This window comes from Balearica regulorum, chromosome 6, assembly GCF_011004875.1.
Source record: "Balearica regulorum gibbericeps isolate bBalReg1 chromosome 6, bBalReg1.pri, whole genome shotgun sequence".
Lineage (NCBI taxonomy): Eukaryota > Metazoa > Chordata > Aves > Gruiformes > Gruidae > Balearica > Balearica regulorum.
The window spans coordinates 17,365,615-17,389,355 of NC_046189.1; the positions used below are offsets into that span (position 1 = coordinate 17,365,615).

Genomic DNA, 23,741 nt, shown 5'->3' on the forward strand with positions numbered 1-23,741 from the left:
TAGGTCTGCATGCTTAGTGGGTCTGGAGTAGCCATGCTATGTAATACCATGCTCTAATGAGGTTTCAGGGTGGTTCTTAATGACCAACTTAATACTCTAATTGATAGCGATATTTAATTGCTATATTTGTTGACATTAACATAAGGATTGAGAATATTGTATTTACCTGCTTTTTTTCCCCTAGATCTCACAGGGGATATGTGGAGATGGAAAATACATGGAAAAGTTATTTCATGGCTAAATGTCTGGAGCTCTCTTTTCTCTCTGTACTTTCTGGATTGCCATGCTCCTTTACCATTCTGTGCATGGATGCAAACTCACGCTATCCAGCTCTTGCCAGTTTTTCTGAGACTGGTATTCTATTGAGGAGTTTGACAAGTATTTCATTTCATCTGCATAGCAGATGTTTTGAGGCATTCCTGTATTTTGATAGCTAGAACAAAGCATGCAAAGAAAAAGAATTTTTCTTTACAGGCAATTTTATTCTTCACATGCAGCAGATGCAAGTCTCCATTCATCTATCAGGTTCTTCTCACTGTCTGATTTTCCTGTAGTGCCATCTCACTGCCTTGGGAGAGTGCTCCTTTTTTGTCTATTTTTCTGTTAATGATTTGTTGTGGGGTTTTTTTTATTTGTGGTTTTTGGTTTTGTGGTTTTGTGGGGTTTGGTTTTGGGGTTTGTTTTCTTTTAACATCTCTCAACAATTTTCTGGAAGATGACTAACTTTGCATAACTTTTTCCTCTCTCTGTTGATTCTAACAACTCACTGTTAAATATACTGATATAGCCATCCACTGAACTTACCAATGGACAATGGATTATATGGTAATTGTCATAGTAGGTCACAATCCTTTGCAATTGTATTAGTGCACACTGTTTTATTTGTAATTTGAGAGAATGATATGATTATATTGGTAGTTATACTGCAATGTAGTTATTGAAGGTAAAAGCGTTTCAGATATTCACTGGGGTTAAATTATCAATTAACCCAATTCATTAATTACAGGTACAGAAGTTGGGCTTCAGTTCAGTTGTGAACATTTTTGCAGTATGACAAAAGGGGCTAATTTCTCATTCTGAAAGATACATCTTTTTATACTTAATTGACTTGTGGTTTAAATGCCTTTTTATCTACTCTATGGATCATCATCTGAAGTCAAATAGATGTGTTCCACGGTTTTCTCAGTTTAACCCTAGAATATTCCAGTGAAGATAGTTTTACACAACTTCTCAGGTTTTAATCCAATGTTAGAAATTTTAAGTAAGAAATGTTTTGTTTATGGTATAGACCAAAAAAAGCTTATTTATCCCACAATATATGTTTAATAACTGGATAAAATTGTAGGTATTTCTACTTTGGGTTTTTTTCAGGCTTGTCCTAGATATTTTTGAAGGCAGAAACAGTTCAAAATGTTTACTTAGTCACAGTAATTTTTCTTCATTAGTTTTAACACTTTTGAAAAAAACACCTGATTTATCAAGGAACCTAGAAAGAGCTCATTTTCCTTGCCAAATGGAATAGTGAAGGCAAGTGTTTAAAAGACTTGCTATTGTGAGGAAAGTAAGAATAGTGACATGAGCTAAGGAGACACATTGAGTATAGGCACATACAATGCAATGTGTCTTTAACAGGTCAGAGGGATTCACATGCATTTCTTTACAAATTGAAAAGTCAAGGTAATAATAGAGTTTGTTTCAGGGAAAATGAGTAACACATTGTAGTGCTGACTGAAGATTGTTACAAATTTAACATGTAGAAGGCTGAAGAACAAAAAAAAAATTACAAAGATTTTGCTAGTGAGTTTTTATGCCCTGTTGATGGAAAGTATGGGCTTTTTATTTGTAGAAATATTTCCTTATAACTAGAAAGCTGAAAATGAAATTGTTGCTAGCTGTTTTAAAGAAAATTGAACCAATTTTGAGTAATGATCGAATAGGATACCAAATGAGTCTACATTTAATACCTTCAGAGAGTATGCAAGATTATAATGTTCATGGAATATTGCAAACTAAATTATTATAATAAATTGGATTTTTGAAAGGTTAGAGAAGAAGCTTCTCTCAGTATAAATAAGGCAGAGTTTAACCTGTACTTTAAGATCACCTAAAAGCTGCTATTGGCACCTTATACCAAACAGGTTTATGAATGTTATTACAGTGAAATCCTTTTATAGGAGATAATTTCACTACAAGTTGATTCATTTTCTTATAGTTAGCCTTGCCTGCTGTAATTGTAATTTATACATTGTGAAACACTGAAACAATTCAGAACTTTTTTGCTTTTCTGTATCTGCTTCTAAGCAAACTATAGACAATTTCCATTCCTGTTACAATAAAAAATATGCATTTTTTATTCTTGCATAAAATATTATTTTTTATTATTATACAAATAGCATATAATAGCAAAATGAGGATGCATATATTTAACTGCACTTTTTGCCTTTTTTCGGTTAATTATTAGTCCCAGTTAAAAGTTCCCAACTGCAGTGTTGTTTTTTAATTCTCATTAACATCTATATGTTTGAATGTAAGGAAATTTTGATTAGAATTTGACCATAGAATGCATTTGGTACCAGTCATTCCGGCTGCAAGTATTGGAAGATGATGACATTGTGGTGCTGATACAATTGGATGTCAGGGGTCCACACCTTATTCACAAATAGGCCAATTAAGCTGTGTGTATGGAGAGACCACCGTACTATTTTTTCCTGAGATAAATTCTTCAAGTAAAAAGGAACAAATACAGCACAGCAGACTGTAATTATCCTCAAAATCCTCATTCTTGCTGAATATTACTTAGGGCAGACAGACAAAGGACTTTATGAAAGGGGAATAGTGCATTAAATAATAAAATGCAGGGTTTCACTTAAATGTACTGGCTGAAGATTATTGCATCCAGATCTCAGAAATGGTCATTATTTTAATTTGAAAGAAAAATAAAACAAAACAAAAAAATCAAGAAATATTTTGCTATAGCTGTTTGCTGTTTATCAGTAATAGACAAAATGGAAAAAAAAATTGGAAAAAAAATTGCTTCTGTTGTGCTCTAGATTAATCTTTTTTATTTCAGTAGGAAGCTGAAAGTGTCCAGTTGAAGTCCTCAAGGAATACTTAAATGAGAGGATTTTTTTGAGTGTTTTCTTAGAAACTGGTGCAATTTCATTGCAGGATATTCCAAAACAGCAGTATTTTTTACAAGCATGCAAGCAAATATAATGGGCAGCATTTGGCCTTCAAGTGCTTGTTTGTGGAAGAGCTGAACTTGAAAAGAGAAGGCTTTTCGTAAGGGTTCCCTTATGGAAGGAGAGAAGGGTGAGCATAAGTGAGACAGGTTTGCTTCTTTGTAAGCATACAGTGCAAATATATTGAAACATAACCAGAACTCAGTTCTCGATGGAATTCTGGGATTCTAACAAGGCCTTTTTTTTCTTTTTTTTTCTTCAAAATGAAACAAAGCTAAATCTGTTGAAATATATGGAATTAGTTTTCTTACCAAACCACTTAGAATGTGGTTGAAACATTTTAATACTATTGAATTATTTTATACTGGCTTTATTTTTTTTTAATTGGTAGTACCATAATAAAAGTTAAAAGCAAAAATAGGTTTAACATGAAAAAGCTAAATAAGATATTAATGCGGATCTATAGATTTTTACAGGTGCTTAGGTCTTCCATGGCAGAAAGGTGAAGAGTATTCACCACAGTGGAAAAATGATTTACAAACTCAGCAGGGTTATCATAATTTTCCTTTTCCTATTCATCCACTTTTCAAGATGAAGGAATATGTTGCATTGCACAGAAATAGGATGCTGATCGAATAAGTCTGTAATTTGAGACATTTCTACTACTTCAGTGAAGGTGTTAGCAGTCCTTTTATGTTTATTAGCATGAAGTATTTTTTAAAGTTTTCCTCCTCAAAAAGCTTACTTAATACCAACATAAGCTTTAATATCCTTTAAAATTGGTTTTAATTTAATTAAAATTTGCTTGTTGAAATCTTGTTTAGAGTCTAATTTATATAAAATGTGCATCCTTTTTTTCCCCCTCAACTTTGCTAAAATATTTCTCTGTTATAACGTGCAGCAATTAGTACCACAGACTAATTCACACAGAAAGTTTCATCACTTATGATATCCTGGTAGTTGATTTTGAGAGAGATTAAAGGTATTTTTATATAATTCATGATTTTGATACTATTGCAGTGCTATGTATTGACATCGCATCAGGCATCACATTCCTTATTGCCATGGGTTTGTTCATATTTTAAAATTACTTTTGTTACCCATGTTAGTACCCTCTGTTTCAGCTTTAGTTCATGTGCTGTGAAGCTGCAGAAATGAATCAAAAGTTCAAGGCAAGAACATAGAGGCATGGTCTGAATGCATGTGTGTTTCATTTTGAGGTGTGTTTTTCACTGACCTATGAATAATGTTAGATCTTTTTCTTGAATTGTTCAAGTTAATCTAGAATTCAGCAAGGAAATTAGTCCTTTCCATTGGAATTGCTATGTACTGTTTAAACTTCACTATGCTGGGCAATGGGCATGTTGGGAATTGTAGGGTGTCTCTCACTTGTTAGTTGTTGGTCCAGATCTAGTCCATATTAATAGGGAGGGAGAGATAACTGTGTCTGGTGGACAAATCTGTGTAAAATAAGTTGCTGATCTTTTTGAACAAGTGTTTTTACCGTATCAGTTGTTGTCACAAACAATGGACAATGTCAGAAAAGGAATGCGCTTAAGTACACAGACCAAAATAGGTCTACTCCTGCTTACTGTACTTCAAAGAAGGATAGAGCAGCATGGTGGGACACTGTAAGGGAATTAGAATTGCTGCTGTTCATGAAAGATCTGTGAATAACCAGATTAATTCTTTTGGGAAAACTTCCAAAATAGTGTCTTTCACTAGCAGTAATCTCACTAAAAAGAAACAACAAATATGAGGCTAACGTTCTTTAAGCATGCTGAAAGTAAAAGAACTTACTCTGTAATCTTGTTGTGCTGTATGCACTTCAGAGTGTTTTCATGAAAAAAATTCTGTCTTATTTTAAAATATTTTTCTGTCTGCTTTACCAGACATTTGATACAAATCTGTGGAAGGAAATGCTAAATCAATTTCAAAAATGTTCTTCTCTTATTTAATTCATTACCAGAAAAAGTGGAGGAAATATGCTACCTAAGGCATGGGAAATTGCAGTATAATAGCAGATGCTTCTTTTGTTTTGAACAGCATAATAAGGCACCAATTTTAAGTGTTGACAAGCACAGCAGGGATAAAATAAGCTGTGTAACAGTTTTACTATTTTATAGTTTTCTTTATAAAAACACAGCAAAAACAAAGAAGCAACTAAACACCAAAGCAGTAATTGCAAGACAGGAAGAGATGAAATGGTGTTTTTCTCTTGACTCTCTTAAAGTAAAACTCATTTCCATTTGGACTATCTAGTCTGATATGCCTTTCAATACCTCTTCAAAACCTAAAGAAGATAGTGTACTGAATACTGTAGTAGCATTTATCACAGGTAAAAAAATGTAGGCAAAAAATGTTTTGGTCATGAAGGTTTAATCCCTAAATTTGATGTACAATTTGAGATATGCTAGAAGCACAAGTCAGTTCAGTATGAACAGTTGAAAAAAGAAATAGGAGTCAAATAGACAATCAGTTCTGATTAGCTAAATATGCTTCTAAGTGGTGCAATGCAGACAAAATATCTATATGCAAACTTGTACTGATTCAACTGAATCCATTTGAAAGTACGTAGCTCAATTAAGTTTCAGTAATGTTTCTGACTCTGGCTTGAAATTCTGAAGTAGGATCTTCCTTTTTAAAGCATCTCTTTGATCTGTCACTGCCACTAGGAAGGTTCATGGTCAGGTGAGGCAGAGACATGCTTTGAATGGACTTGTGTTTTTGTGTAGGATATCAGGACAATGGGCAGTGTCAAGGATGATAGCAAACCTCACTGTAAGGGAAAGTCATTTGATTGATGACCAATCATTTACCAATTACAAAAAAAATTATTTCTGTCAGCAGAAATTGTCTCACTGGAAGCAGGTATTATCCAGGCAATATTTTAATTTGTTCTTGGTTAAATAGTTGGACTTAAGGGGCTGTTTGTCATGGGAGTATGGTCTTACCTTGTAGAAGTTTCTTGTCTTTGTTATCCAGACCATTTTTTCCCAGCAGACACACTAGTAACTGCTACTTCTGCCTGTGAAACCTGTATCAAAGAATATAGAATGCCACCACTGAGAACTCTGTCTCAAAAACCATAATTTGTTAAGAAATCCCTCCTAATAGAAATACTGTTTTAAATGGTGATAACTTTCAGGCTTATAAATGTGATATGTGTTTTCCAGTATCTATATTATTATAGTGCAGGTATATTACTTTTCTTTGTGTAGTTGATTAAAGTGGAATTTTTCCTGTTAGGAATGGAATTCCACTGTGGAACAACTGGAAGCTGAAGCACTTAAGATCTTGCTTTCAGAGGACTATACAGAAAAAGAACATCTAAAGCTTTCAAATCAGAAAATCTGTCTGTTACGAGAAGAAGTGTGCTTCCACATGGAAGAAAGGAAAGCCCTGCTACAAGAGGCCAATGACTTTTTTCATACTGCTGGCAAGGTCGGTAAGAAGCCAAGTCTGTAATAATAGCCTGATAATACAACTGACTGTGCACTTGAAGGCTGAGTTTGTTAAACAATTGGGAATCGAAAATTACAAATCTGATTACCCTTTTATATAACCTTTTGCCTCAAACTTGTATGCAAAATGGCAAATGTATTTAAAAAGAATTTAAATATATATATATGTATATACATATATCTATTTAAAGAGACAAGAACATTTGGTTTCCAAAATAAGGCATTTGGGAAATACTACCTGCCTAAAATTGAACTTTAAGATCATGGGCTCTGTCATGATGGCATAATGCTGTATCAAGATACACGAACTGCTCTAAAATACCCAAACTGTTACAGGCTAGTATGGATACCAGAAATTATGTCTGTACTTGCGCTGGTCTCCACAGGAGCTAATTAATAATCAGACATGAGAAAAATCAAGGGCAGTACACAATTCCTTATACCAGGCACATCATATGCTGTGTGGTCTAGACATGATGTAACAGTAAATTGGCCAGTTAAAAAAGCATAAACCTCACTTAGTCACAGCACAAATGACACACCTATACTGAGGTCAGTAAGGTAATGTGTAGGCAATAATTTCCATCACTGATGTGCTCATGTGGAGAAACAGTGATTCATATTCCAGAATTAGATTCTTGCAGTGCTCACAGGAGAAGGCTAAGAGGGGCCTACTTGTCTACTGAATTCTATACATTGCTTGTTTTTTGTGGGTTGTGTTTAGGTGCAAGCAGCCTTGACTAGTATGCCTGTTTAATTTTCTGTCTCTTCCTAATCTTATGTGATGAAAATGGGTAAATCATTGATGACAAAAAAAAAGAATATTTTACAACTAAATTTTTACTTTTTCAAACATCATGTCAAGTAATAACTACTTGTATGAAAATTATTTTCATAAATTTGGCCATTAATTTTTGTTACATCCTACTTATAATACTTTTTTCCTCTAAAATATAAGCTGTGCGTGAAAAGAATACTCTCATAGACTTTCTCTTCAAATCCTTACCCCAAAACAAAAATACCAGATTTTTTTTTTCTTCAGCCATCTTCTGAAGTTGTTTTAGGCTAGTCATCATGTAGTCTTATGTGGGTTACATTACTTTTGATATTCTTATTGGCTCAAGGCCTAAGATCTTAAAATTATTTTTCAGATGCTATGGTATTACAGGGTAGTACTTAATCACAATTAAAAATATATAATGAATTTTTGAATTGAACTGATTAAGGGGGAATTTTAATAGGCCTCCAGTAAACAAGGGTTGTAAAACTTATTGTTCAAGTAAAGAAAAAAGACTGAAATAAGAAAAAAATTAAAAGACTGAAAAAAATTACAGTAGGGGAGTACAATACAGTCAAGGAAATGTATGTAGAAAGGCATAAAATAATAACCTAATAATAGGCATAATAGAAATGACTTGAGATTCAGCCACATTCAGTCAAGTAGAATTAAAATGATGGAAGTGTGCATTTATGTGGAAATAAAATGAGTCTTCAGAAATCCAGTGTCTATTATTTGCTGTAAAATGCTCTCAGTGAAATCTGAAATATTTATAGGCTGGTTACTGAAAGTGTATTCACTTGTATTGCTTCTGAGCCTTTCTCTTTTGAGAGACTAGATTGAACTTGGAATAGTCTTTCCAAAAATTAAATGATCCTCTGAACAGTTTTCCTTGGTATAGGCAAACTGATTATAATCTAGTTTGTAGTGGATGTGCGCCCGTATAACAAAAATCAAAACTTTGCTTGGATGCTAATTTGACACTAACTTGTGCTGTCTTCTAGAAACTCATCGGAGAGGTGGAAAATAAGTTCAGTAAGAAGATTTTTCCCCTCATAAGAAGTAGAGCTGTAAAATCTTGAAAACTTCCAATTTCCCCCCAAAATATGAGAATCTTGAAGTGGGAAGAGGCTGGCATAGCTGATTTAAGTTTTCAACCTAAAATCAAGATTGGGCAAACTCATGGGAACAGCTGATAGAAAAGTTGATTCATAAAGAATTGAGGGAGCTTGATATCATTAGTTCAAATCCATTGATATGCATCAGGTTAACAATAGGTTTTTATAAGAAGATCCAATAAGGATCAGTAAAGGTGGAAATAGTGTTATAACAGACTTCTGTAAGGATATATTACTGCTGTTTCATGTGTTGACGGTGAAAGTGAATAATACAAAACCCTCAAGCCAATTCTATTTTAAGCCTTAAAATGGGAAAACAAGTACGGATTTTTATCCACAGATGAGCTTCCAGTGGAGTAATGTGGATTGATTGCTGGTATTTTTCTGCTTATAATATTTGTAATTTATGTAAGAGTAGTAGGTAATGAAGACAGACAATCTGTAAGCACCTATATGGGCAAGGAAAGTTTACTAGCATGATTTTTCTATCCAGCAGACAACAAAATCCACAGAGTGATGTCAAACTTTGTCTAATTCCAACTAGTAATAGAGCATATTTTTTAAACAGTGAAGAAATGAGCTATTGGAACAATTTACCACAGTTGTATTAAATTTTTTTCATAACTGCAAACTGGATGATATTCTTTAGTTAAAACAAGAAGCAATTTAGTCATTTGGTTTAACATATAATAAAAGTAAGTTCTGTTATTACATTCTAGTATTAATACATGACAATTTGTTAAAGGAAATTTGAGTTAGAACAGAAGGATTAAGCAAAGAATCCTCTATCTCAGCAGTCCTTGATGTCAGTAGAGAACTTATTCAAGCCTTTTCCAGATGTGTGCTATCAGATCAGAGAGCTATCTTTTTTAAAAAATGGGTTCTCAATTTTGTTGCCTTGATTTGGGGCACAAAGCTTTTGAAACATTTGGTCTTTAGCCAGTGGTGCTGATCAACCGCCTGTTACACTGAAATTAAAGAAAACAAGGGTTTGTGTGCTTTTTGGAAATATTGAGTGCTTAGACTCTGCTATCTGAAGGTGCCCCATTGAGTTTTAAGTCTCTAGTTTTGAAAATCAGGTGCTACATCTGAAAATTTTCCCCTGAAAAGGACTTAAAGATTAAACTTAAAATGTGAAATCACTCTGTCTCCGTTTTACAAGCCTGTTCTTCAAGGGTGCATACGCTGAGTAGTATTAGTAATGCAAAGGTTTTTTCCAAACCCTTTTAGTTAGAAGACTAGTTAGGAAAGTTTCTATTTTAACCAACACTCTTCATAGTTCTATTAAATGTGCTGAAAAAAACATCCTTAAGACTTTGCCTGTACTATTTTTTTTTTGAGCACCAGGTGGGGCTGTAATCATATTTGTCTTTAACCTGTACTATATTCCTTCAGTATTTTTTGAACAACCTGTAAGCAATACTTGGTGTTGAAATTATTTAAAGACCCTGAAGCGAGAGATATCTTTTGATCCAGTAAGTCTGAACTTTCTTGACTTCATTTATAATGAGTATTCTGAGATGGACTGATGGAAACTGTGTTAAAACTGTTGCTGACAGTCAACTCCCTTCTAGTTTGGACAAGGAACTACACAAATATAGGCCTATTGCTTTGAGAGCTAAAGTAGCATCTTTTCAGAATACAGGGCTGTGCTTTGTGGAAGTACCTACTGAAGAAAGCACTAGCTCAGGAGTTTCTCCACAGCATGCCATTATGCCTGTTATGTGTAAAAATGAACAAAGACTGTAGTTTTTACAGTTCAAAAAAGAGACTTTCACTTGTTCTCGGGGTATACCTGAATCTCTGGATTCTGTTTACATGTAAAGGGCAAATAAGCAAAATAAAGTATTAGGTTTTTTGAACTAACTCAGAGAACTGATTTTAGATCTTGTGTATCTCATTGTCATTTTAATTTTTAATGAATTCAGGAAAAGAAAAACACAGAAGTATAGCACTTGCATTGTGTTTGTGCTCTTAAGTTCTGGTGTACATTTGGCTGCATTCTGTTGTATATTTGGCGGCCTTAAGCAATATTTTTCTGTATGCTTGCAAGCTCCTCGGGTCTTGTAATCATGTACCTTCCTTGCTAAGCTTTCCTTTAAATATCAATCCATTTCTATATCTAGGTAGTTACCTTCAGTTTGACTTGCTACAGGGGAATCTCTGTGTAGCTATTCTCTGAGAATACTTAGGATATGATATGTGGAATAATCTGAGATTGTTTGGTATGACAAAAGCTTGAAAACATTCACTTGGATAGCTTTAAGTAAACAAGGCTTTTAATGAATACAGTATTTTTGCAGATTCGCATTTTTAGTTAGCTATGGAGAATCTTGTACTTTGGCACGTAAGTTACTTCAAAATTCACCTTTTCATTTTGAATTCCAGGACATATATGCTTTCTTATAACTACACTAGAAGAACTTCTAGGTGCTGGGGGTTTTTTTTCCTCCTATGTGCCATTGCAAAATTAAAAATTATTCGAGATAGTATAGATAGTAACTATCTTTAAAATGAGCATTCAGGAGGAACTTAGAGGTGGAGTATTCTTGACATGGAGCTGTAGGGATTGGAATGCAGACCTCGCGTGATCCAGTGAAACTGCTTAACCTTCTAGACTCTCTTTTTCTTTGTTAATGGAATTTTCAGGTTTGCATATGTTGTTAGTCAATGATTTTGTGGTGATAACATTCAGTATTGGTAAGAATAAATAAATACCTAAATAGAGGTCCGTATTGCTGAGTAGAAGCCTTGCTGAAAAATCCTTTACTTTTTGTGGATCTTGGTGATTAGTGAAGCATAAGGAGCTACAGACAAACAATTCAACAGGCACAGGACTTGGAAAGCAAAACAACTACATGGAAGCAGATGATGTACAGAGGGATGATATCCTTTATTAACTTGAAAATATCTCAAAACTATGATAAGTGGATGAGGAAGACAGACAGAACTAAAATAAAACTAAAGCAAAATCAAAGAATTAATTTTTTAAAAAAGAACTACAACAAAATTCGCTATTCATGTTTGGTATGTACACAATCGCAAAACCAAACAGACTGGGAAAAGTGCATTGCATGATTTTTGTTGCTTTTTAAAAAATATTTAAAATGGATCCCAATCATGAAGAATGGTCAGGGTAACCATTAACAAGGAAATTTAGAAAGAAATGTTAAGATCTTTTTTTGAAGGACATCTGGATTTATTACAAAGTTTTTTTAATAGCAGGAAATGCTCAGAATGGCTCAGGAAAGAGGGATATTATTTCTGCTCATAGGAGTTCTGCCCATGTTATCTTCTGCATGTTGGTATTCATTTTAATTACAGCTTGTAAGTTTTTTGTAATGTTTGCTAGCATCACTATTGTTTTTCCCTACTAATCTTCCATACTGAAATGAAAAAACACCTCAAACCCTGTCATTAGTGTTAAGCTTTTGGATTACTAATTATAACTCTCCTGCCTCTTTAACTTGTGAATATATAAGTTGCAAAGTATTTTTGTGTTATCAGGTGATAGATCAAGTGATACAATTTCTAAACCCTTGTCATTTAATTTATGCTCTGGTACCACAGTTGCATGTATATGTGACGTTCTCATATTCTGTGGTCTATGCTGTAATATGCTTATGCTGTAAAAAAAAAAATCAGAGATTTACACATATGCTAATTCTTGAAAAGTATCTGAGATAGAAGTAGAAAGCTGGCTTTGTGTGGATTGTTTAATGTTGATTTGGTTGAGCTCTTGAGAGTCTGAATTTAGGGCCCTGCTATTCTGAGCAGAATAATAGCAGTATAGAACTACCAATGACTGCAGCGACTGCTAGAGAAAAAGTCAATCCAGATAGATAATATCTTGCTGTAACCAGGCTTCCTACTTGCAGCTGAAATTTAACACAAGGAAACAAATCTTTGCTCGTGGTAGCAGCCTTAATTGGTCAAAGTAGCAACAGCACTGATGCAGGCAATGCAACCCAATAGAGTAGTCTGTCATCCTTGAAGGTAGAGATTGATGAACATGCAAGGCACTCAGATCAGTTTAGGAAGAGAAGCTCCAGAGAACACCTGAGATTATATATATAATTTTTTTTTCCCATCCTGGTTCTCTTCTAAATAGTCTCTTGTCCAGTTGCTATTCTGCTCCTGTTGCTCTTTGATAAATGCAACCATGGCAGTAATATATACCTTTTTGATTTGTATTTTTGAATTTCCCTGTTGCTTTTTAGCAAGACTGAAAACATTTTCTGCTTACCTAGTTAAATATGCTAACTAGTAATACTTATATTAAATCTGAGTGGGTAAATCCTTCTGAAATGCTTATAAGTCCATAATCATTCTTGTATACTTTATAACTTTCCTATGACTCTAATATTCTTAAATATGGTCCTGAAGACTGGAATACATTATACAGAACCCATTACACAAAATAAACAAACTTGTCTCAGTTCCTGAGTTCGTGTAAATGGCCTCTATTTACAGAAGAAAATCTTTGAGATTTGCATAGGTCCATGAATACATGAGTTTCCAAAGGTGATTGTAATTCCTGTCTCGATCTGAAGTTTATAGCCTTTTTTTATACTTAGTGATGACTAAAAGGATCTCATGTTTTAGGAAAAGTCCTTCATGGGTACCTCCAATTACACTCCTCCACTGATAGAGTGTTGTTCTTTGTATGGTCAGGTGGGGTTTTTTATTATTATTAAATGCTGAATCCTTTATTCTGCAAGGAGAAATAACCTGGCAGACAATAAAATAGTATGCATATCCTATTTTAATCCATTGTGTTTAGAAGTTGAATTATTTTTCCTCGTCCTCTTTTCTCTATTTCCTTCATTTCTTTTGCATAGATTTCAGTTGTTTAAAAGGGTTCAGGCATTTCTTCTTGCTATTTCGAGTCAGAAATATAGGGCTCATTCTCAGCTGCTTTCTTGATTCATATGTAATATACTGTAGCAAGCTGGATCATATCATCCCCTGAAAATCTCATTGTATTTTCACTTTTCAACTTCTTATGAATGCAAAACCTTGCAAAAGTCTTTAAAGTAAAATTTAGTCTGCCTCAAAGTTCTTTTGTTCTTCTGATGTAGTAATTTTAAATTTGACATAATTAAGGATAGTATTTTAGCATGTATATAGTTTTGTTGTCTCAGAATTCTTCTCAGTGAACTGAAGCTTCAAGAGCAATGTTTTTTCAGACTGTAAGTCTGCAAAATTATTCACTGAACTAAAGCTTAGAGTTTATCTAGAAATTGGCAAAGTCAAAACACAAGTTTGGTGTTGTACAAAGAGTTTATTTCCTTTTAAAAGTATGTATACAGAGTAGTCTGTTCTATAGTCATTCTATTTTTAATTCATTATATAAGTGTATACATTCCATGAGAAATTGATGATATTAGACATTGTCTACTGCTTTGCTTTATTTAGATTTCACGTTTTTCTGGTGTTTAGTGCAACAACAACATCAAAACCTGTGTAAGAGAATACAGTGCTACTGCTATGATGCTAATTATGCACAGTAGTTTTGGGCACATTTCTATTTTACTAATATTAGTATTTCATAACTTCAATAATAGAGTATTGCAAGACAGAAGTCTTTTTAGAGTACTTTTGTCACTTTCTTCTGGTATTTAGCGAGAAACTTCTGCTTGCACTGAAGGAAGACAAAGAATAGGTGTAACAAAACCAAAGCTCCATATGTGCAAAATCAAAGCCTACCTTTTAACTAAAAATATACTTAATTATAATTGTTGGTTATAATTTGATATGTTTAAAATATTAAAAAGAAGAATAATTTTGCTAAAACTCTTCAAGAGCATGCTTCAATAAAACTTGGAGTGGTAATGTGCTGTATTCTCATTATTTTGGTTCTGCTTTGGTATGTCAAATTGGTCTGTTGTTGAAAAAATTGAATATTTTTAAATTCGAAGAGTAGTCATGATTTTGCATGCCATACTTATATTAACTTTTGTTGAATTATACTTGTGGTGTTCTGTGACCTGCAAAGTCAGTATCAGGCCCTAAATTAAAATACTGCTTTTTATTTCTGAAGAAATGTGAAATATTAAATTTCCGTTGATCATCTATTTATGTAAAAGAATATACATGCACATTTTAAATAGAAATGTTGACAATAGATGCTTTTTTTTAAGGTATTTGATGGTCTTGAAGATATTAAGAATTACCTTAAAATCTTTAAGTCAGAAGGATTACATTTGCCTATCTTGACAATGAAGTACGAGGAATTACAGGAAGCAATAAAAGGTTGCACAGCAAGTACCTTGCAAAAGGGACAAGCTTTAGTTCATAAAGGAGATCCTCACAGGTATTGTCTCCATTTTTGCATATCTGCTGCATTTCTCCATATCTACTGTCGCTTTGTAACTTGACTATTTAGAATCAGACTGCATTTAGAGCCAATGTAGTTAACTAAGTAGGTATGCATTTAAATGACCTGAAGCTCAAAGTTTCTGCCATGCTTATCTGTTGGTATTTATACAAACCAATCTCTTCAACAGAAATCTTTAGGAATACTACATGCTACTTCTAAGAGTGATGTCAAACACTGGAATTGGTATGTTAGGGCAGCATTCAGAAACAATGGTTCAGTTAACATTTTTGAAAAGTAAATGTATGTAAATTAAAATTAAAATATCAATGGCTATGAACACTCCCTGCTGCCTAATGTAATCCTTTTAGACCTTTTTGAAAGTCATCATTTTAACAATTATAATGTGATTTGATACAAGATAAAAAATACAGGTGTTAAGCCAAGTACAGAAAATACAGAAGTTTCTTCACCTAGTAGTTTTAATTCATGAATGAAATAACTTTTTTCTTTCAAATCTTTTGTTTATTACAATGATGATGTACTCCACAGATACGATTTTTATACTAATGTAAAGCATGATTTAGTTTAGAATCAGTCCTAGTGGCTTCATATCTCATGCTTTTCAGGTCTTAGTAGGAGGCTGGTGCAATAAGAATGAAGACAGTTTATATACTAATGATTTCTACTTCAAAGACGGAGTAGATGACCATGGCTGATGGTTGGCTAGTAGTCAGCTTAGCTCTACATTTCCATTACGTGCTTATGTCCTTGATTATTCCTGAGCTTTGAATAGCTTTACTTCAACACAGCAACTGAAAGTCTTGATAAGATTTTAATTTCATCATTTGCAAAAATTTTATCTAAAGTGCCTTCACTTGTCATCTCAGATTCAATTGGTTTGAACCTAGCAAAGGGACGAAATAGAAAATTCAAATAGAAAGTTGTTTTGGGAGTGTATGTAGCTGGCTTTACAAATATTGTTACCGCTTCAGCATCTCCTAATATTTTAATTAAGTGGAAGGGAAAGGGATTTTTCTCAGTGATTTTTGATTCCTTTGATTTTGATTCCTTTGATTCCTAAACCAGTCATAATTCCAGAACACATGCTGCTGTTTTCTAGGACTTGATGTTCTGCTAGACATTACCTTAACACAAGCAGATGTTTTGTTTCAAATTGTCTGCACAGCATTGATTAATGTTAGGAGTGCTAAAGATCTTGATGGAATGAATCCCTAAAAAATCAAGTTGTTAATTTTATTTTGTCCTTATTGGGTTTTTTAAAAATGTTTGAACAGCCCAAATCAGCAGTGGGATAGTAAGATATCATCAGTACACATCAAGAAGAATGGGATTAATTTGTCAAAATAACTCAATCAGTCTTTTTTTTGTAAAATTCAATAAAAATAGGTAATGCCACAGGGAGATCTCCTGTGTGCCAAAGAGCTGGTCAAGATATTCTATAAATAAATTGAAAGGTAAGATTTCTGCCTAGAAAACATTATAATTTAAAAAATGGCAAGGCACTACAGCTGAAGCAGGAATGATTTAGAGAAGAAAGGTGAAACTTAAAACAATATCAATAGGCAATCTCACTAGAAATGTGTTTTGCTGTTTCTAAAGAACAGTGAAAAATTCTAGGCTCTCAAATATTTTAAATGTCTACTTGTATCATAAAAATAAGTCCCTTTCTAAGAAAGCAAATACAGAATATTATGGCTTTTCAGTTTTTCCCTGCTGCCTTCAGGCCTCATTGCCTGAATGTAATGAATTTGCCATATGTTTCAATGAGTAGTGCTAGTACTTCTGTGCAGGTGGAACACTTTATATTCCTAGACATGGGCTTGAGGATTACAATCATGGAATAATTTAAACTGGCAAGGAACTTTGGAGGTCATTTGGTTTAATACCTTGCTCAAAACCTATCAGTTATATTAGGTTGCTCAGGTCCAAATTTTTAGTATCTCCAAGGATGGAGATTCCATAGCCTCTCTGGGCAACCTGTTCTAATGCTTAAGCACTGTCCTTGTGAAACATGTTTTTCTTATATCTAGCAAAAATATTCCGTTGCTGCACCTTGTGAGCATTGCCGCTTGCCCTTTTGCTGTACAGCTTTGAAAAGACACTGATCCTGTCTCTTGTATAACCCCACTTCCTCATAGATAATGAAAGACAGTGATTAGATCACCTCTTCACCTCTTCTCTACTCTGAGTTCTGTTAGGACCCCCTAGTTTATCATGTGCTTCAGCCTTCAACCATCCTGTTGGCTTCTGCCCAATTGCCTTCAGCTTGTCTGTCTTGTACTGTGGAGGCCCAAACTGCACAAACTGGCCTCCAGACAGAGTTTCATAAGCCCTTAACAGAGGGGAGTAACCTGCTGGCTAGTCTTTTCCAGATGCAACTCAGCACAAGGCTAGTCTTCAATGCCACAAGGATGATCCTCACTGTCATTCAACTTCTTGTACACCAAGCTAAGTCTAGGGGTTTTTTTGCCTCACCCATGGCTTTAGGAGATACCCAGAATGCTCCAGCCAGCTCATAAGCCTAGTAATGGTGACACAGTGAGTTCTGTCAGAAAATGTGATAAAGTGTTATATTCCAGAATATTAATTTCCCCCAAAATAGTTATGTTTTAAAAGAGGAAAGAGAGAGGCCTCTCTTTGTCATGTATAAGCCATTGTGCTATCCTTAAATGCTGGACAGTATTTAGCCCAGTGATTAACCCAGACTTCCCATTTCCTTTATCTAACCAGACTGGAAATCCTGAGGGACATGGACAGTCACCCATTTGAAGGGTGTGGATCTGAAAAAGTTTAGGCATCTTTCAAAAAAGCTGCTTTGCCATAAGAGAGACTCAAGGATGTGTAATCTGACAATGAGATATGTAGCTGTTAAGTGTTCGCAATCTGGTAGGATTCTTGAATTGTATGTGGTAACTTTACAGTTTGAAGAGGACTGCCTCAAGTATTCAGATTGTGAATCGCTTCCCTGATATTAAATGTTTTAAGTTATAAGACAAGCCGTTGTTTTGTAAATTGATGTTGTCTTTTCTCCTGTTAAAACAGCATGTTTGAAGAAATGTTGACTTAGAATGTATATGACATTCTTTTTTCAGCTACTGTAAAAACACTGAAATATTTGAAAGTCCAAAGAAAACATTCTTTTTAAAGTAGAATTGATATGCCATATATTTTCACTCTTTTTAGGCTGTTCCATTTGTTGTTTTAGTCTTTAGTATAACTAAAGTAAGAATTGTTTGTGAAATGGGGTATTTCTTACTGAATCACGATATCTGCCACGTGAATCTGACACTGGTAATAAATGATTTGTTTGGAAGTGTCATTCTTGTGTTCTACTTATTATCAATTTTGTTTGGATTCATTTTAATATTTCTCTTTGTTATTTTTCTTTTAGTTTAAAATTCATAAGATAGTGTCATACTAATCAACGGAAAATGCATTGGGTTTTTTTAATCATTATCATCCTGATTGTTGAGCAAAAATGAGAAATAACAGCAATTCTACTTCTCCATTTTAGTTCTTGGGTGACAGGAATTCAGAAAATGATGGAATATGTTAAAAAAAAAGTAGATCAATTGATCAGGCAGTGTCCAGATTATAAAGAATTTACTTTGAAGAAACAACAATGGACTGCCTCACTTGAAGATCATCTAAATAAGGTACATCATAACACGTCATCTTCTTAATGCATTCATGAACAGTGCATTGCATTTCCATAATTTAGCTATTTGAATATTAAAGTTGACTCAAATAAGTACAAATAACATATTAGCTTGTTAGAGAGTGCACAGTTGTAGTTAGAATGCTGAAGGCTGTTATCAGCACAAAAGAAACTAAAGCTGTTCTGAAAAATGCAGCTGTTTCCATGAGAACACTTTATCAGTGATCTTCAATAAAACATGGATTTACTTAGATAATGAGCTATTATAATTTGTTCTTTTGGAAAAGAAGTGCACTATCAGGACTGTGACCTGCATGCAGGTTTCCTGTACTGTTTCTATGTCTTCTGTTTCATTTGGCTGAAGATAAAAATAAAAGTGTGGCAAAACTGAGGGTTATTAAGCATGGTGACTCTGAACCACAGCAAATTGTCAGTAAGGCTGAAGGAAACTAGATTTTGTTCACTATAAAAATTGCCTTTCTTCATTGAGATACTGATGCATCAAGGACTTCACGATCTTGAGGCTATTGAATGTTCTGTAGTACTGCAGACCTTTTTAATGACTTGCCAGAGATGGAACAGACACATGGCTCCTAAATAAGGTTCCATGTGTAAATTCAATTTAAAAAATATAATCTTTTAACAAGATTCATATGAAGAAAATCCCAGAGTGTTGACCAAAAAAAGTAAAACAAATTTAATGACTGAATAATTAAGTCTTCAGTCTGGTATTTTATAATATTTGCATGATGTTTATAATGAACTATTCTGAATCAAATGGGAAGTCAATTTGACATAAATTGGTCCCTTTGCATATAATTTATGTAGAAGAGGCCTCATGGTATTAGAACATAGTGAAAATATTGAGTTTAGTTGAAAATAAAAGATTTGCTGATAGCTGCTGTTGGTCTTGTAGAAATGATGTTAACAGCATATTGTGAATCTTAAGCTAAAACTTCAATTACAAAGGTAATTTTTACTCAAAATGTAGACCCCAATTTTGACATACGGTTTTCATTCTGCATTTTGTTCTAATCACTTTGTTCCCAGTCTTGCAATACATAACATTCTGAAGATTTGAGTCATAATACATGATCTTTCATTAGAGTGAACAGTGCTTATTGTTATATTCCTAACAAGCAAAACACTTTCCATTCCAACCCTGTCCTAATACAAAGTACCCCAAAGAATCTGGTGCTAAATTCAACTGCCCCTAAGCTTCATTTAATAAAGGTTGAACCTCAGCAGCAGCCACTTCTTAGAGTATATGGTACATGTGAATTCACATGTCTAATAATAACTATATATACTATGGTATCACCTGCCTCTGCTCTTCATAATCTGTTTTTTATCATCATGTATATATAACATCTTACAGTGACAATGAAATGGAGTTGTGTACATATCATCTGCACAAAAATGGGTCTCTTGGCAGAGAAGTTTTAAATGGATGTTCTGAAAGAAAACCCCCACAAACAAACAAAACAACCACAAACAGAGCATAATAAAAGTAGTTCTGCCAAGGTTATGATATCTAGATTATAATGTGGTTGTGCCTTATTGAAATAACAAGCCTGGGATACTTAGGATAAAGGAAAGCACTATCAACAAAATGAGAACAAACAGGAGGGTTTTTTCCTCAAATTCTGACCATACCTGTTAGAATTTTCTTAGGAGAAACAGTAGAATTTTCTTCCTATGTATTTTCATTCCTGAATTTCTCTGATCATACAAAGTGCATAATCTAAACACCAACAGGCAAGTGTTACTTCACTTTTTTCTATACAAAGTGATGTTTTATACTGATTTTATACTGTCTACTTGTATAAATTAACTATATAAATAATGCTTTCAAATGAAGGTATCGCAGTCGATTAAAAAAATCACCCCAGTGCTTGCAGTTGGTATGGAGATTGGTTCGTATTTGTCTGAGTCGGAAAGAGTTTTGAACAAACACCTTGAACTGGCTAAACAAACAAAGGTAAAAAAGAAGCTTTAATAATATTAAGTACTTTTGGAAACAAATGCATGCTGTAATTCTAAATGAGGTGAGATGCTGAGAGTTTCTCATGTATTCCTGGAAAGAAAATAAGTCTATAATTTAGTTTAAAACTGCAGTTTTAACTCCTACCTATTCTTTCTGTGGATTTGTGATATGCTAGAGTTTGGGCTCTTGGCTGAATGCCAGAGGTAGATATGCTAAGTGTATTGAGTTAAATATATAAAAGTAGATAAGCACATAGACATAGATACATGAAGCTATGAGTTAAGACAGCGAATCTGAAAACCAGAATCCCAGCTGAATCATGGAAAATGTTAGTATCTCAGTTGTCACTCAGACAGCATACTGTGAATTTCTTCTGGGTCTGAGCAGTTGATGCAGAAAACAGATACGACCCACTATTTGATCTCCATCTGATTCCAGCAGATTTGCTGCATTCAAGAACATTGGTTTGGGTTGGAATGCAGAGCAGTTTAGCTTGATGGGTGGGGACTAGTCTGGAGCTAGGAAGCAATTCAAGAATGAAGGCATGAGTGGAACGAAGATTCGTAAGGCAAAGTGCTACAAGGACAGGCCTTAAAAGAATTACAGCAGTAGCCTTCTGAGGACCCAGTGGTTCTGGAGTCTCGCTCTAGAGTGGACACTGAGTTCTCCTATGAGAACTGAGTATCAGACAAGCAGCTAAGAGGGATTTAGACTCAAGAGAATCAGTTCAGAAAATTGGGCTGTACTGTTTATTAGAGAATTGTATCAGTTCTGGCTATTAATGTTCCCATAAGGAACACTTCTGTTGTTTCCATTCTTACACTGTGGTTTACTTAATCTGAATACTGACATTCCTACTTTTTTCCCATTCAAAATAGCTATTTTAATAACTACATACATCGTTTTTAGTGTCAAAATGTTACAGGAAAGAAACGGTTATTTTCAGCATATAATGTCTGCTATGAGCTCTTATTCAACTAAGTAATTGAATTATACAAAAGAAAGCAATACTAGTGAAAATTAACAATGTGATATCAATATTCACAAGTCCTTTTCAGTCATTATGCATATTGTTCTATGCTTATACCCTCAAAGGAAACTTCACATGAACTGGAAGCAGCTGAGAGAATCATCAAAGATATGGAAGAGTATGAACCTGAGCAGGTGGCAGCTTTTACTAGCAGAACTGACTTTCTGAATGAAGAACTGAAAAAAATTGAAAAAATTATTAGTTCAAAACTAGAAATTCTGGAAACTTACGTGGCCTTTTTAAAGTCAGCTATGGAGGTACAGATTACTTATTTTCTGACTAGACTGTAAAAATCTTACAACTGAAAAATGTGCTTTTAGCTAGCTAGCCATGGAAGGACTACGAGTCTTTGCAAGCTTCTTTCTTCTTTAAAGAAGATCTCTTCCTTCAGGGCAAGCAGCCCTGATCACTGAACTCGCATCAACATAATGACTGGTCTATGTACAGATTTTCTAGTGATTTAAATCACCATTGTAGGAAGTATTATAATTGAATTTTTACTTTTTCTCCTGCGCACGTGAGCGCTCTCATTGTAGACATGGTAAAAATGCTTACGTGTATGTACTGACTCTTAAGTTGACTGATTTTGCTTCATATAATTTTGAAAATATTTCACATAATATGTGGATACAGATATTTATCTCTGTCTTGTACAACTTCCACTGAACTGCTAATTCGTCTGAAGTGGTTTAAATATTAGATATAAACTAGCTCTAGCCGAAATCATAATCAATTCAATACCAACATAATTTTGGTAGCTGTGCTAATGATGCCCAAGCCAGTTAATTTTCATTTTTATGTAATGTTTGCTTTAAGATTTTACAAAATTTATTCTTTTATATTTAGGAAGAAATTGAGGACAGAATGGAACCTATCAGATAAAATTAGTCATAGGATGTATTTATTGGAAGATAAACTGCCAAAAATTGGATTGTGTCTACTTCTGATTATTGCTAACTTAAATTACTTCATATTAAACAGATTTGTGGAAATCATTGCATTGATACACTGGTATATAATAGCTATGTGATGATATGTGACAGAAATTGAACAAATTGCTGCCACCTGTCTGCTTGTCATCTACTGGTTTCCAAGTTATTTAAAACTTTAAATTATTTCATATTTGTATAGATGATAGATCTTAAAACCTGGAAAAGACTCAGAGACTGCAATTACATTTTATCATGTCTGTAGGCCTTTTGATTATAGCAGCTCAATTTTTTATTGTTTTTTTTTAATGCTTATTTTATGTTTTTCTGTAGGTGAATGATGATATTCAAAATCTGAAGGAATTCTATAAATCAGAACCACTAGAAACAAACAGGGACACTGAAAATAAATTTGCAATGGAGTCAGCTAATACTCAGTGGCAAAGGGCTATAAAGAAGATTTTTTCTACCCAAAATATGGGTTGCAATTTTCTTAATTTAGTAAATATGGTGAGTACAATCTTGATAAATCGTGTTAAATATTTGATCTTTGCCTGTGATGAGGTCTAATCCTAGTTCTGTGACTGGTGGATTGTGATTTCTCCAGTACCTTATTTTAAAGGGACTGATACTGCTATGTACTTTTAAAATATGAAAGTATTATAAGTAATATAAAAATATTTGTGATTAGCAATGACAGAGCCCTTAGGAAATGATCCAGTACATACATACAAATACAATAAAATAATACATGCACATATCTGTTTCTTTCATGTTAGAAAGCAGCATATATTATAGTATTAAGTTTATTTTATTTCCACTAAGAGGCAGTCTTTACTAACTGAGTGTATGAAGTTCTTCTAAAGAAATGGGTGCTAGAGCTACTTCTTTACAGATAATCTTTCCTGGTGTCTTTACATTCTGTTTTGAGTTCAGCTGCACTGCTTAGGCATCCCTATCTAATTTTGCAGCACCCCTTATGAGATGATCATTTGAGATGTGCAATCGTTCTCTATGCCACTCCTCCTAAAGTGATCCCAATTAACGTAGGCAGCCTGGATACTCAGCTGTTCTTTCTGTTTTTATAGGACAGACTAGGGAGCAGTTACACTAGGGTGAGAAGGGGGAGTTGGCATTGATAACATACAGCAGCATGCAAGATGAACTGGAAAAACCTACTTAAGGTGGGAAAGTGCTCAGGCAGTTAGTGTGGGCTAAAGTGTGTGCTGTCACAGGTGGATGCAGCCAGGCA

The 23,741-nt window shown here is 34.0% G+C and overlaps 1 protein-coding gene across 4 annotated transcripts in view; it reads left to right on the plus strand.

Moving 5' to 3' along the window:
- CCDC141 (coiled-coil domain containing 141) overlaps nucleotides 1-23,741 on the plus strand; it is a 108,082-nt gene that overhangs the window by 47,929 nt on the left and 36,412 nt on the right. For all 4 annotated transcript variants that reach the window (XM_075756545.1, XM_075756541.1, XM_075756544.1 and 1 more), the window contains 6 exons: nucleotides 6,432-6,626; nucleotides 14,686-14,858; nucleotides 18,400-18,541; nucleotides 20,405-20,524; nucleotides 21,626-21,817; nucleotides 22,823-22,999. In XM_075756545.1, coding sequence (XP_075612660.1) covers nucleotides 6,432-6,626; nucleotides 14,686-14,858; nucleotides 18,400-18,541; nucleotides 20,405-20,524; nucleotides 21,626-21,817; nucleotides 22,823-22,999 — 999 coding nt within the window. The remainder of the gene's footprint in view (nucleotides 1-6,431; nucleotides 6,627-14,685; nucleotides 14,859-18,399; nucleotides 18,542-20,404; nucleotides 20,525-21,625; nucleotides 21,818-22,822; nucleotides 23,000-23,741) is intronic.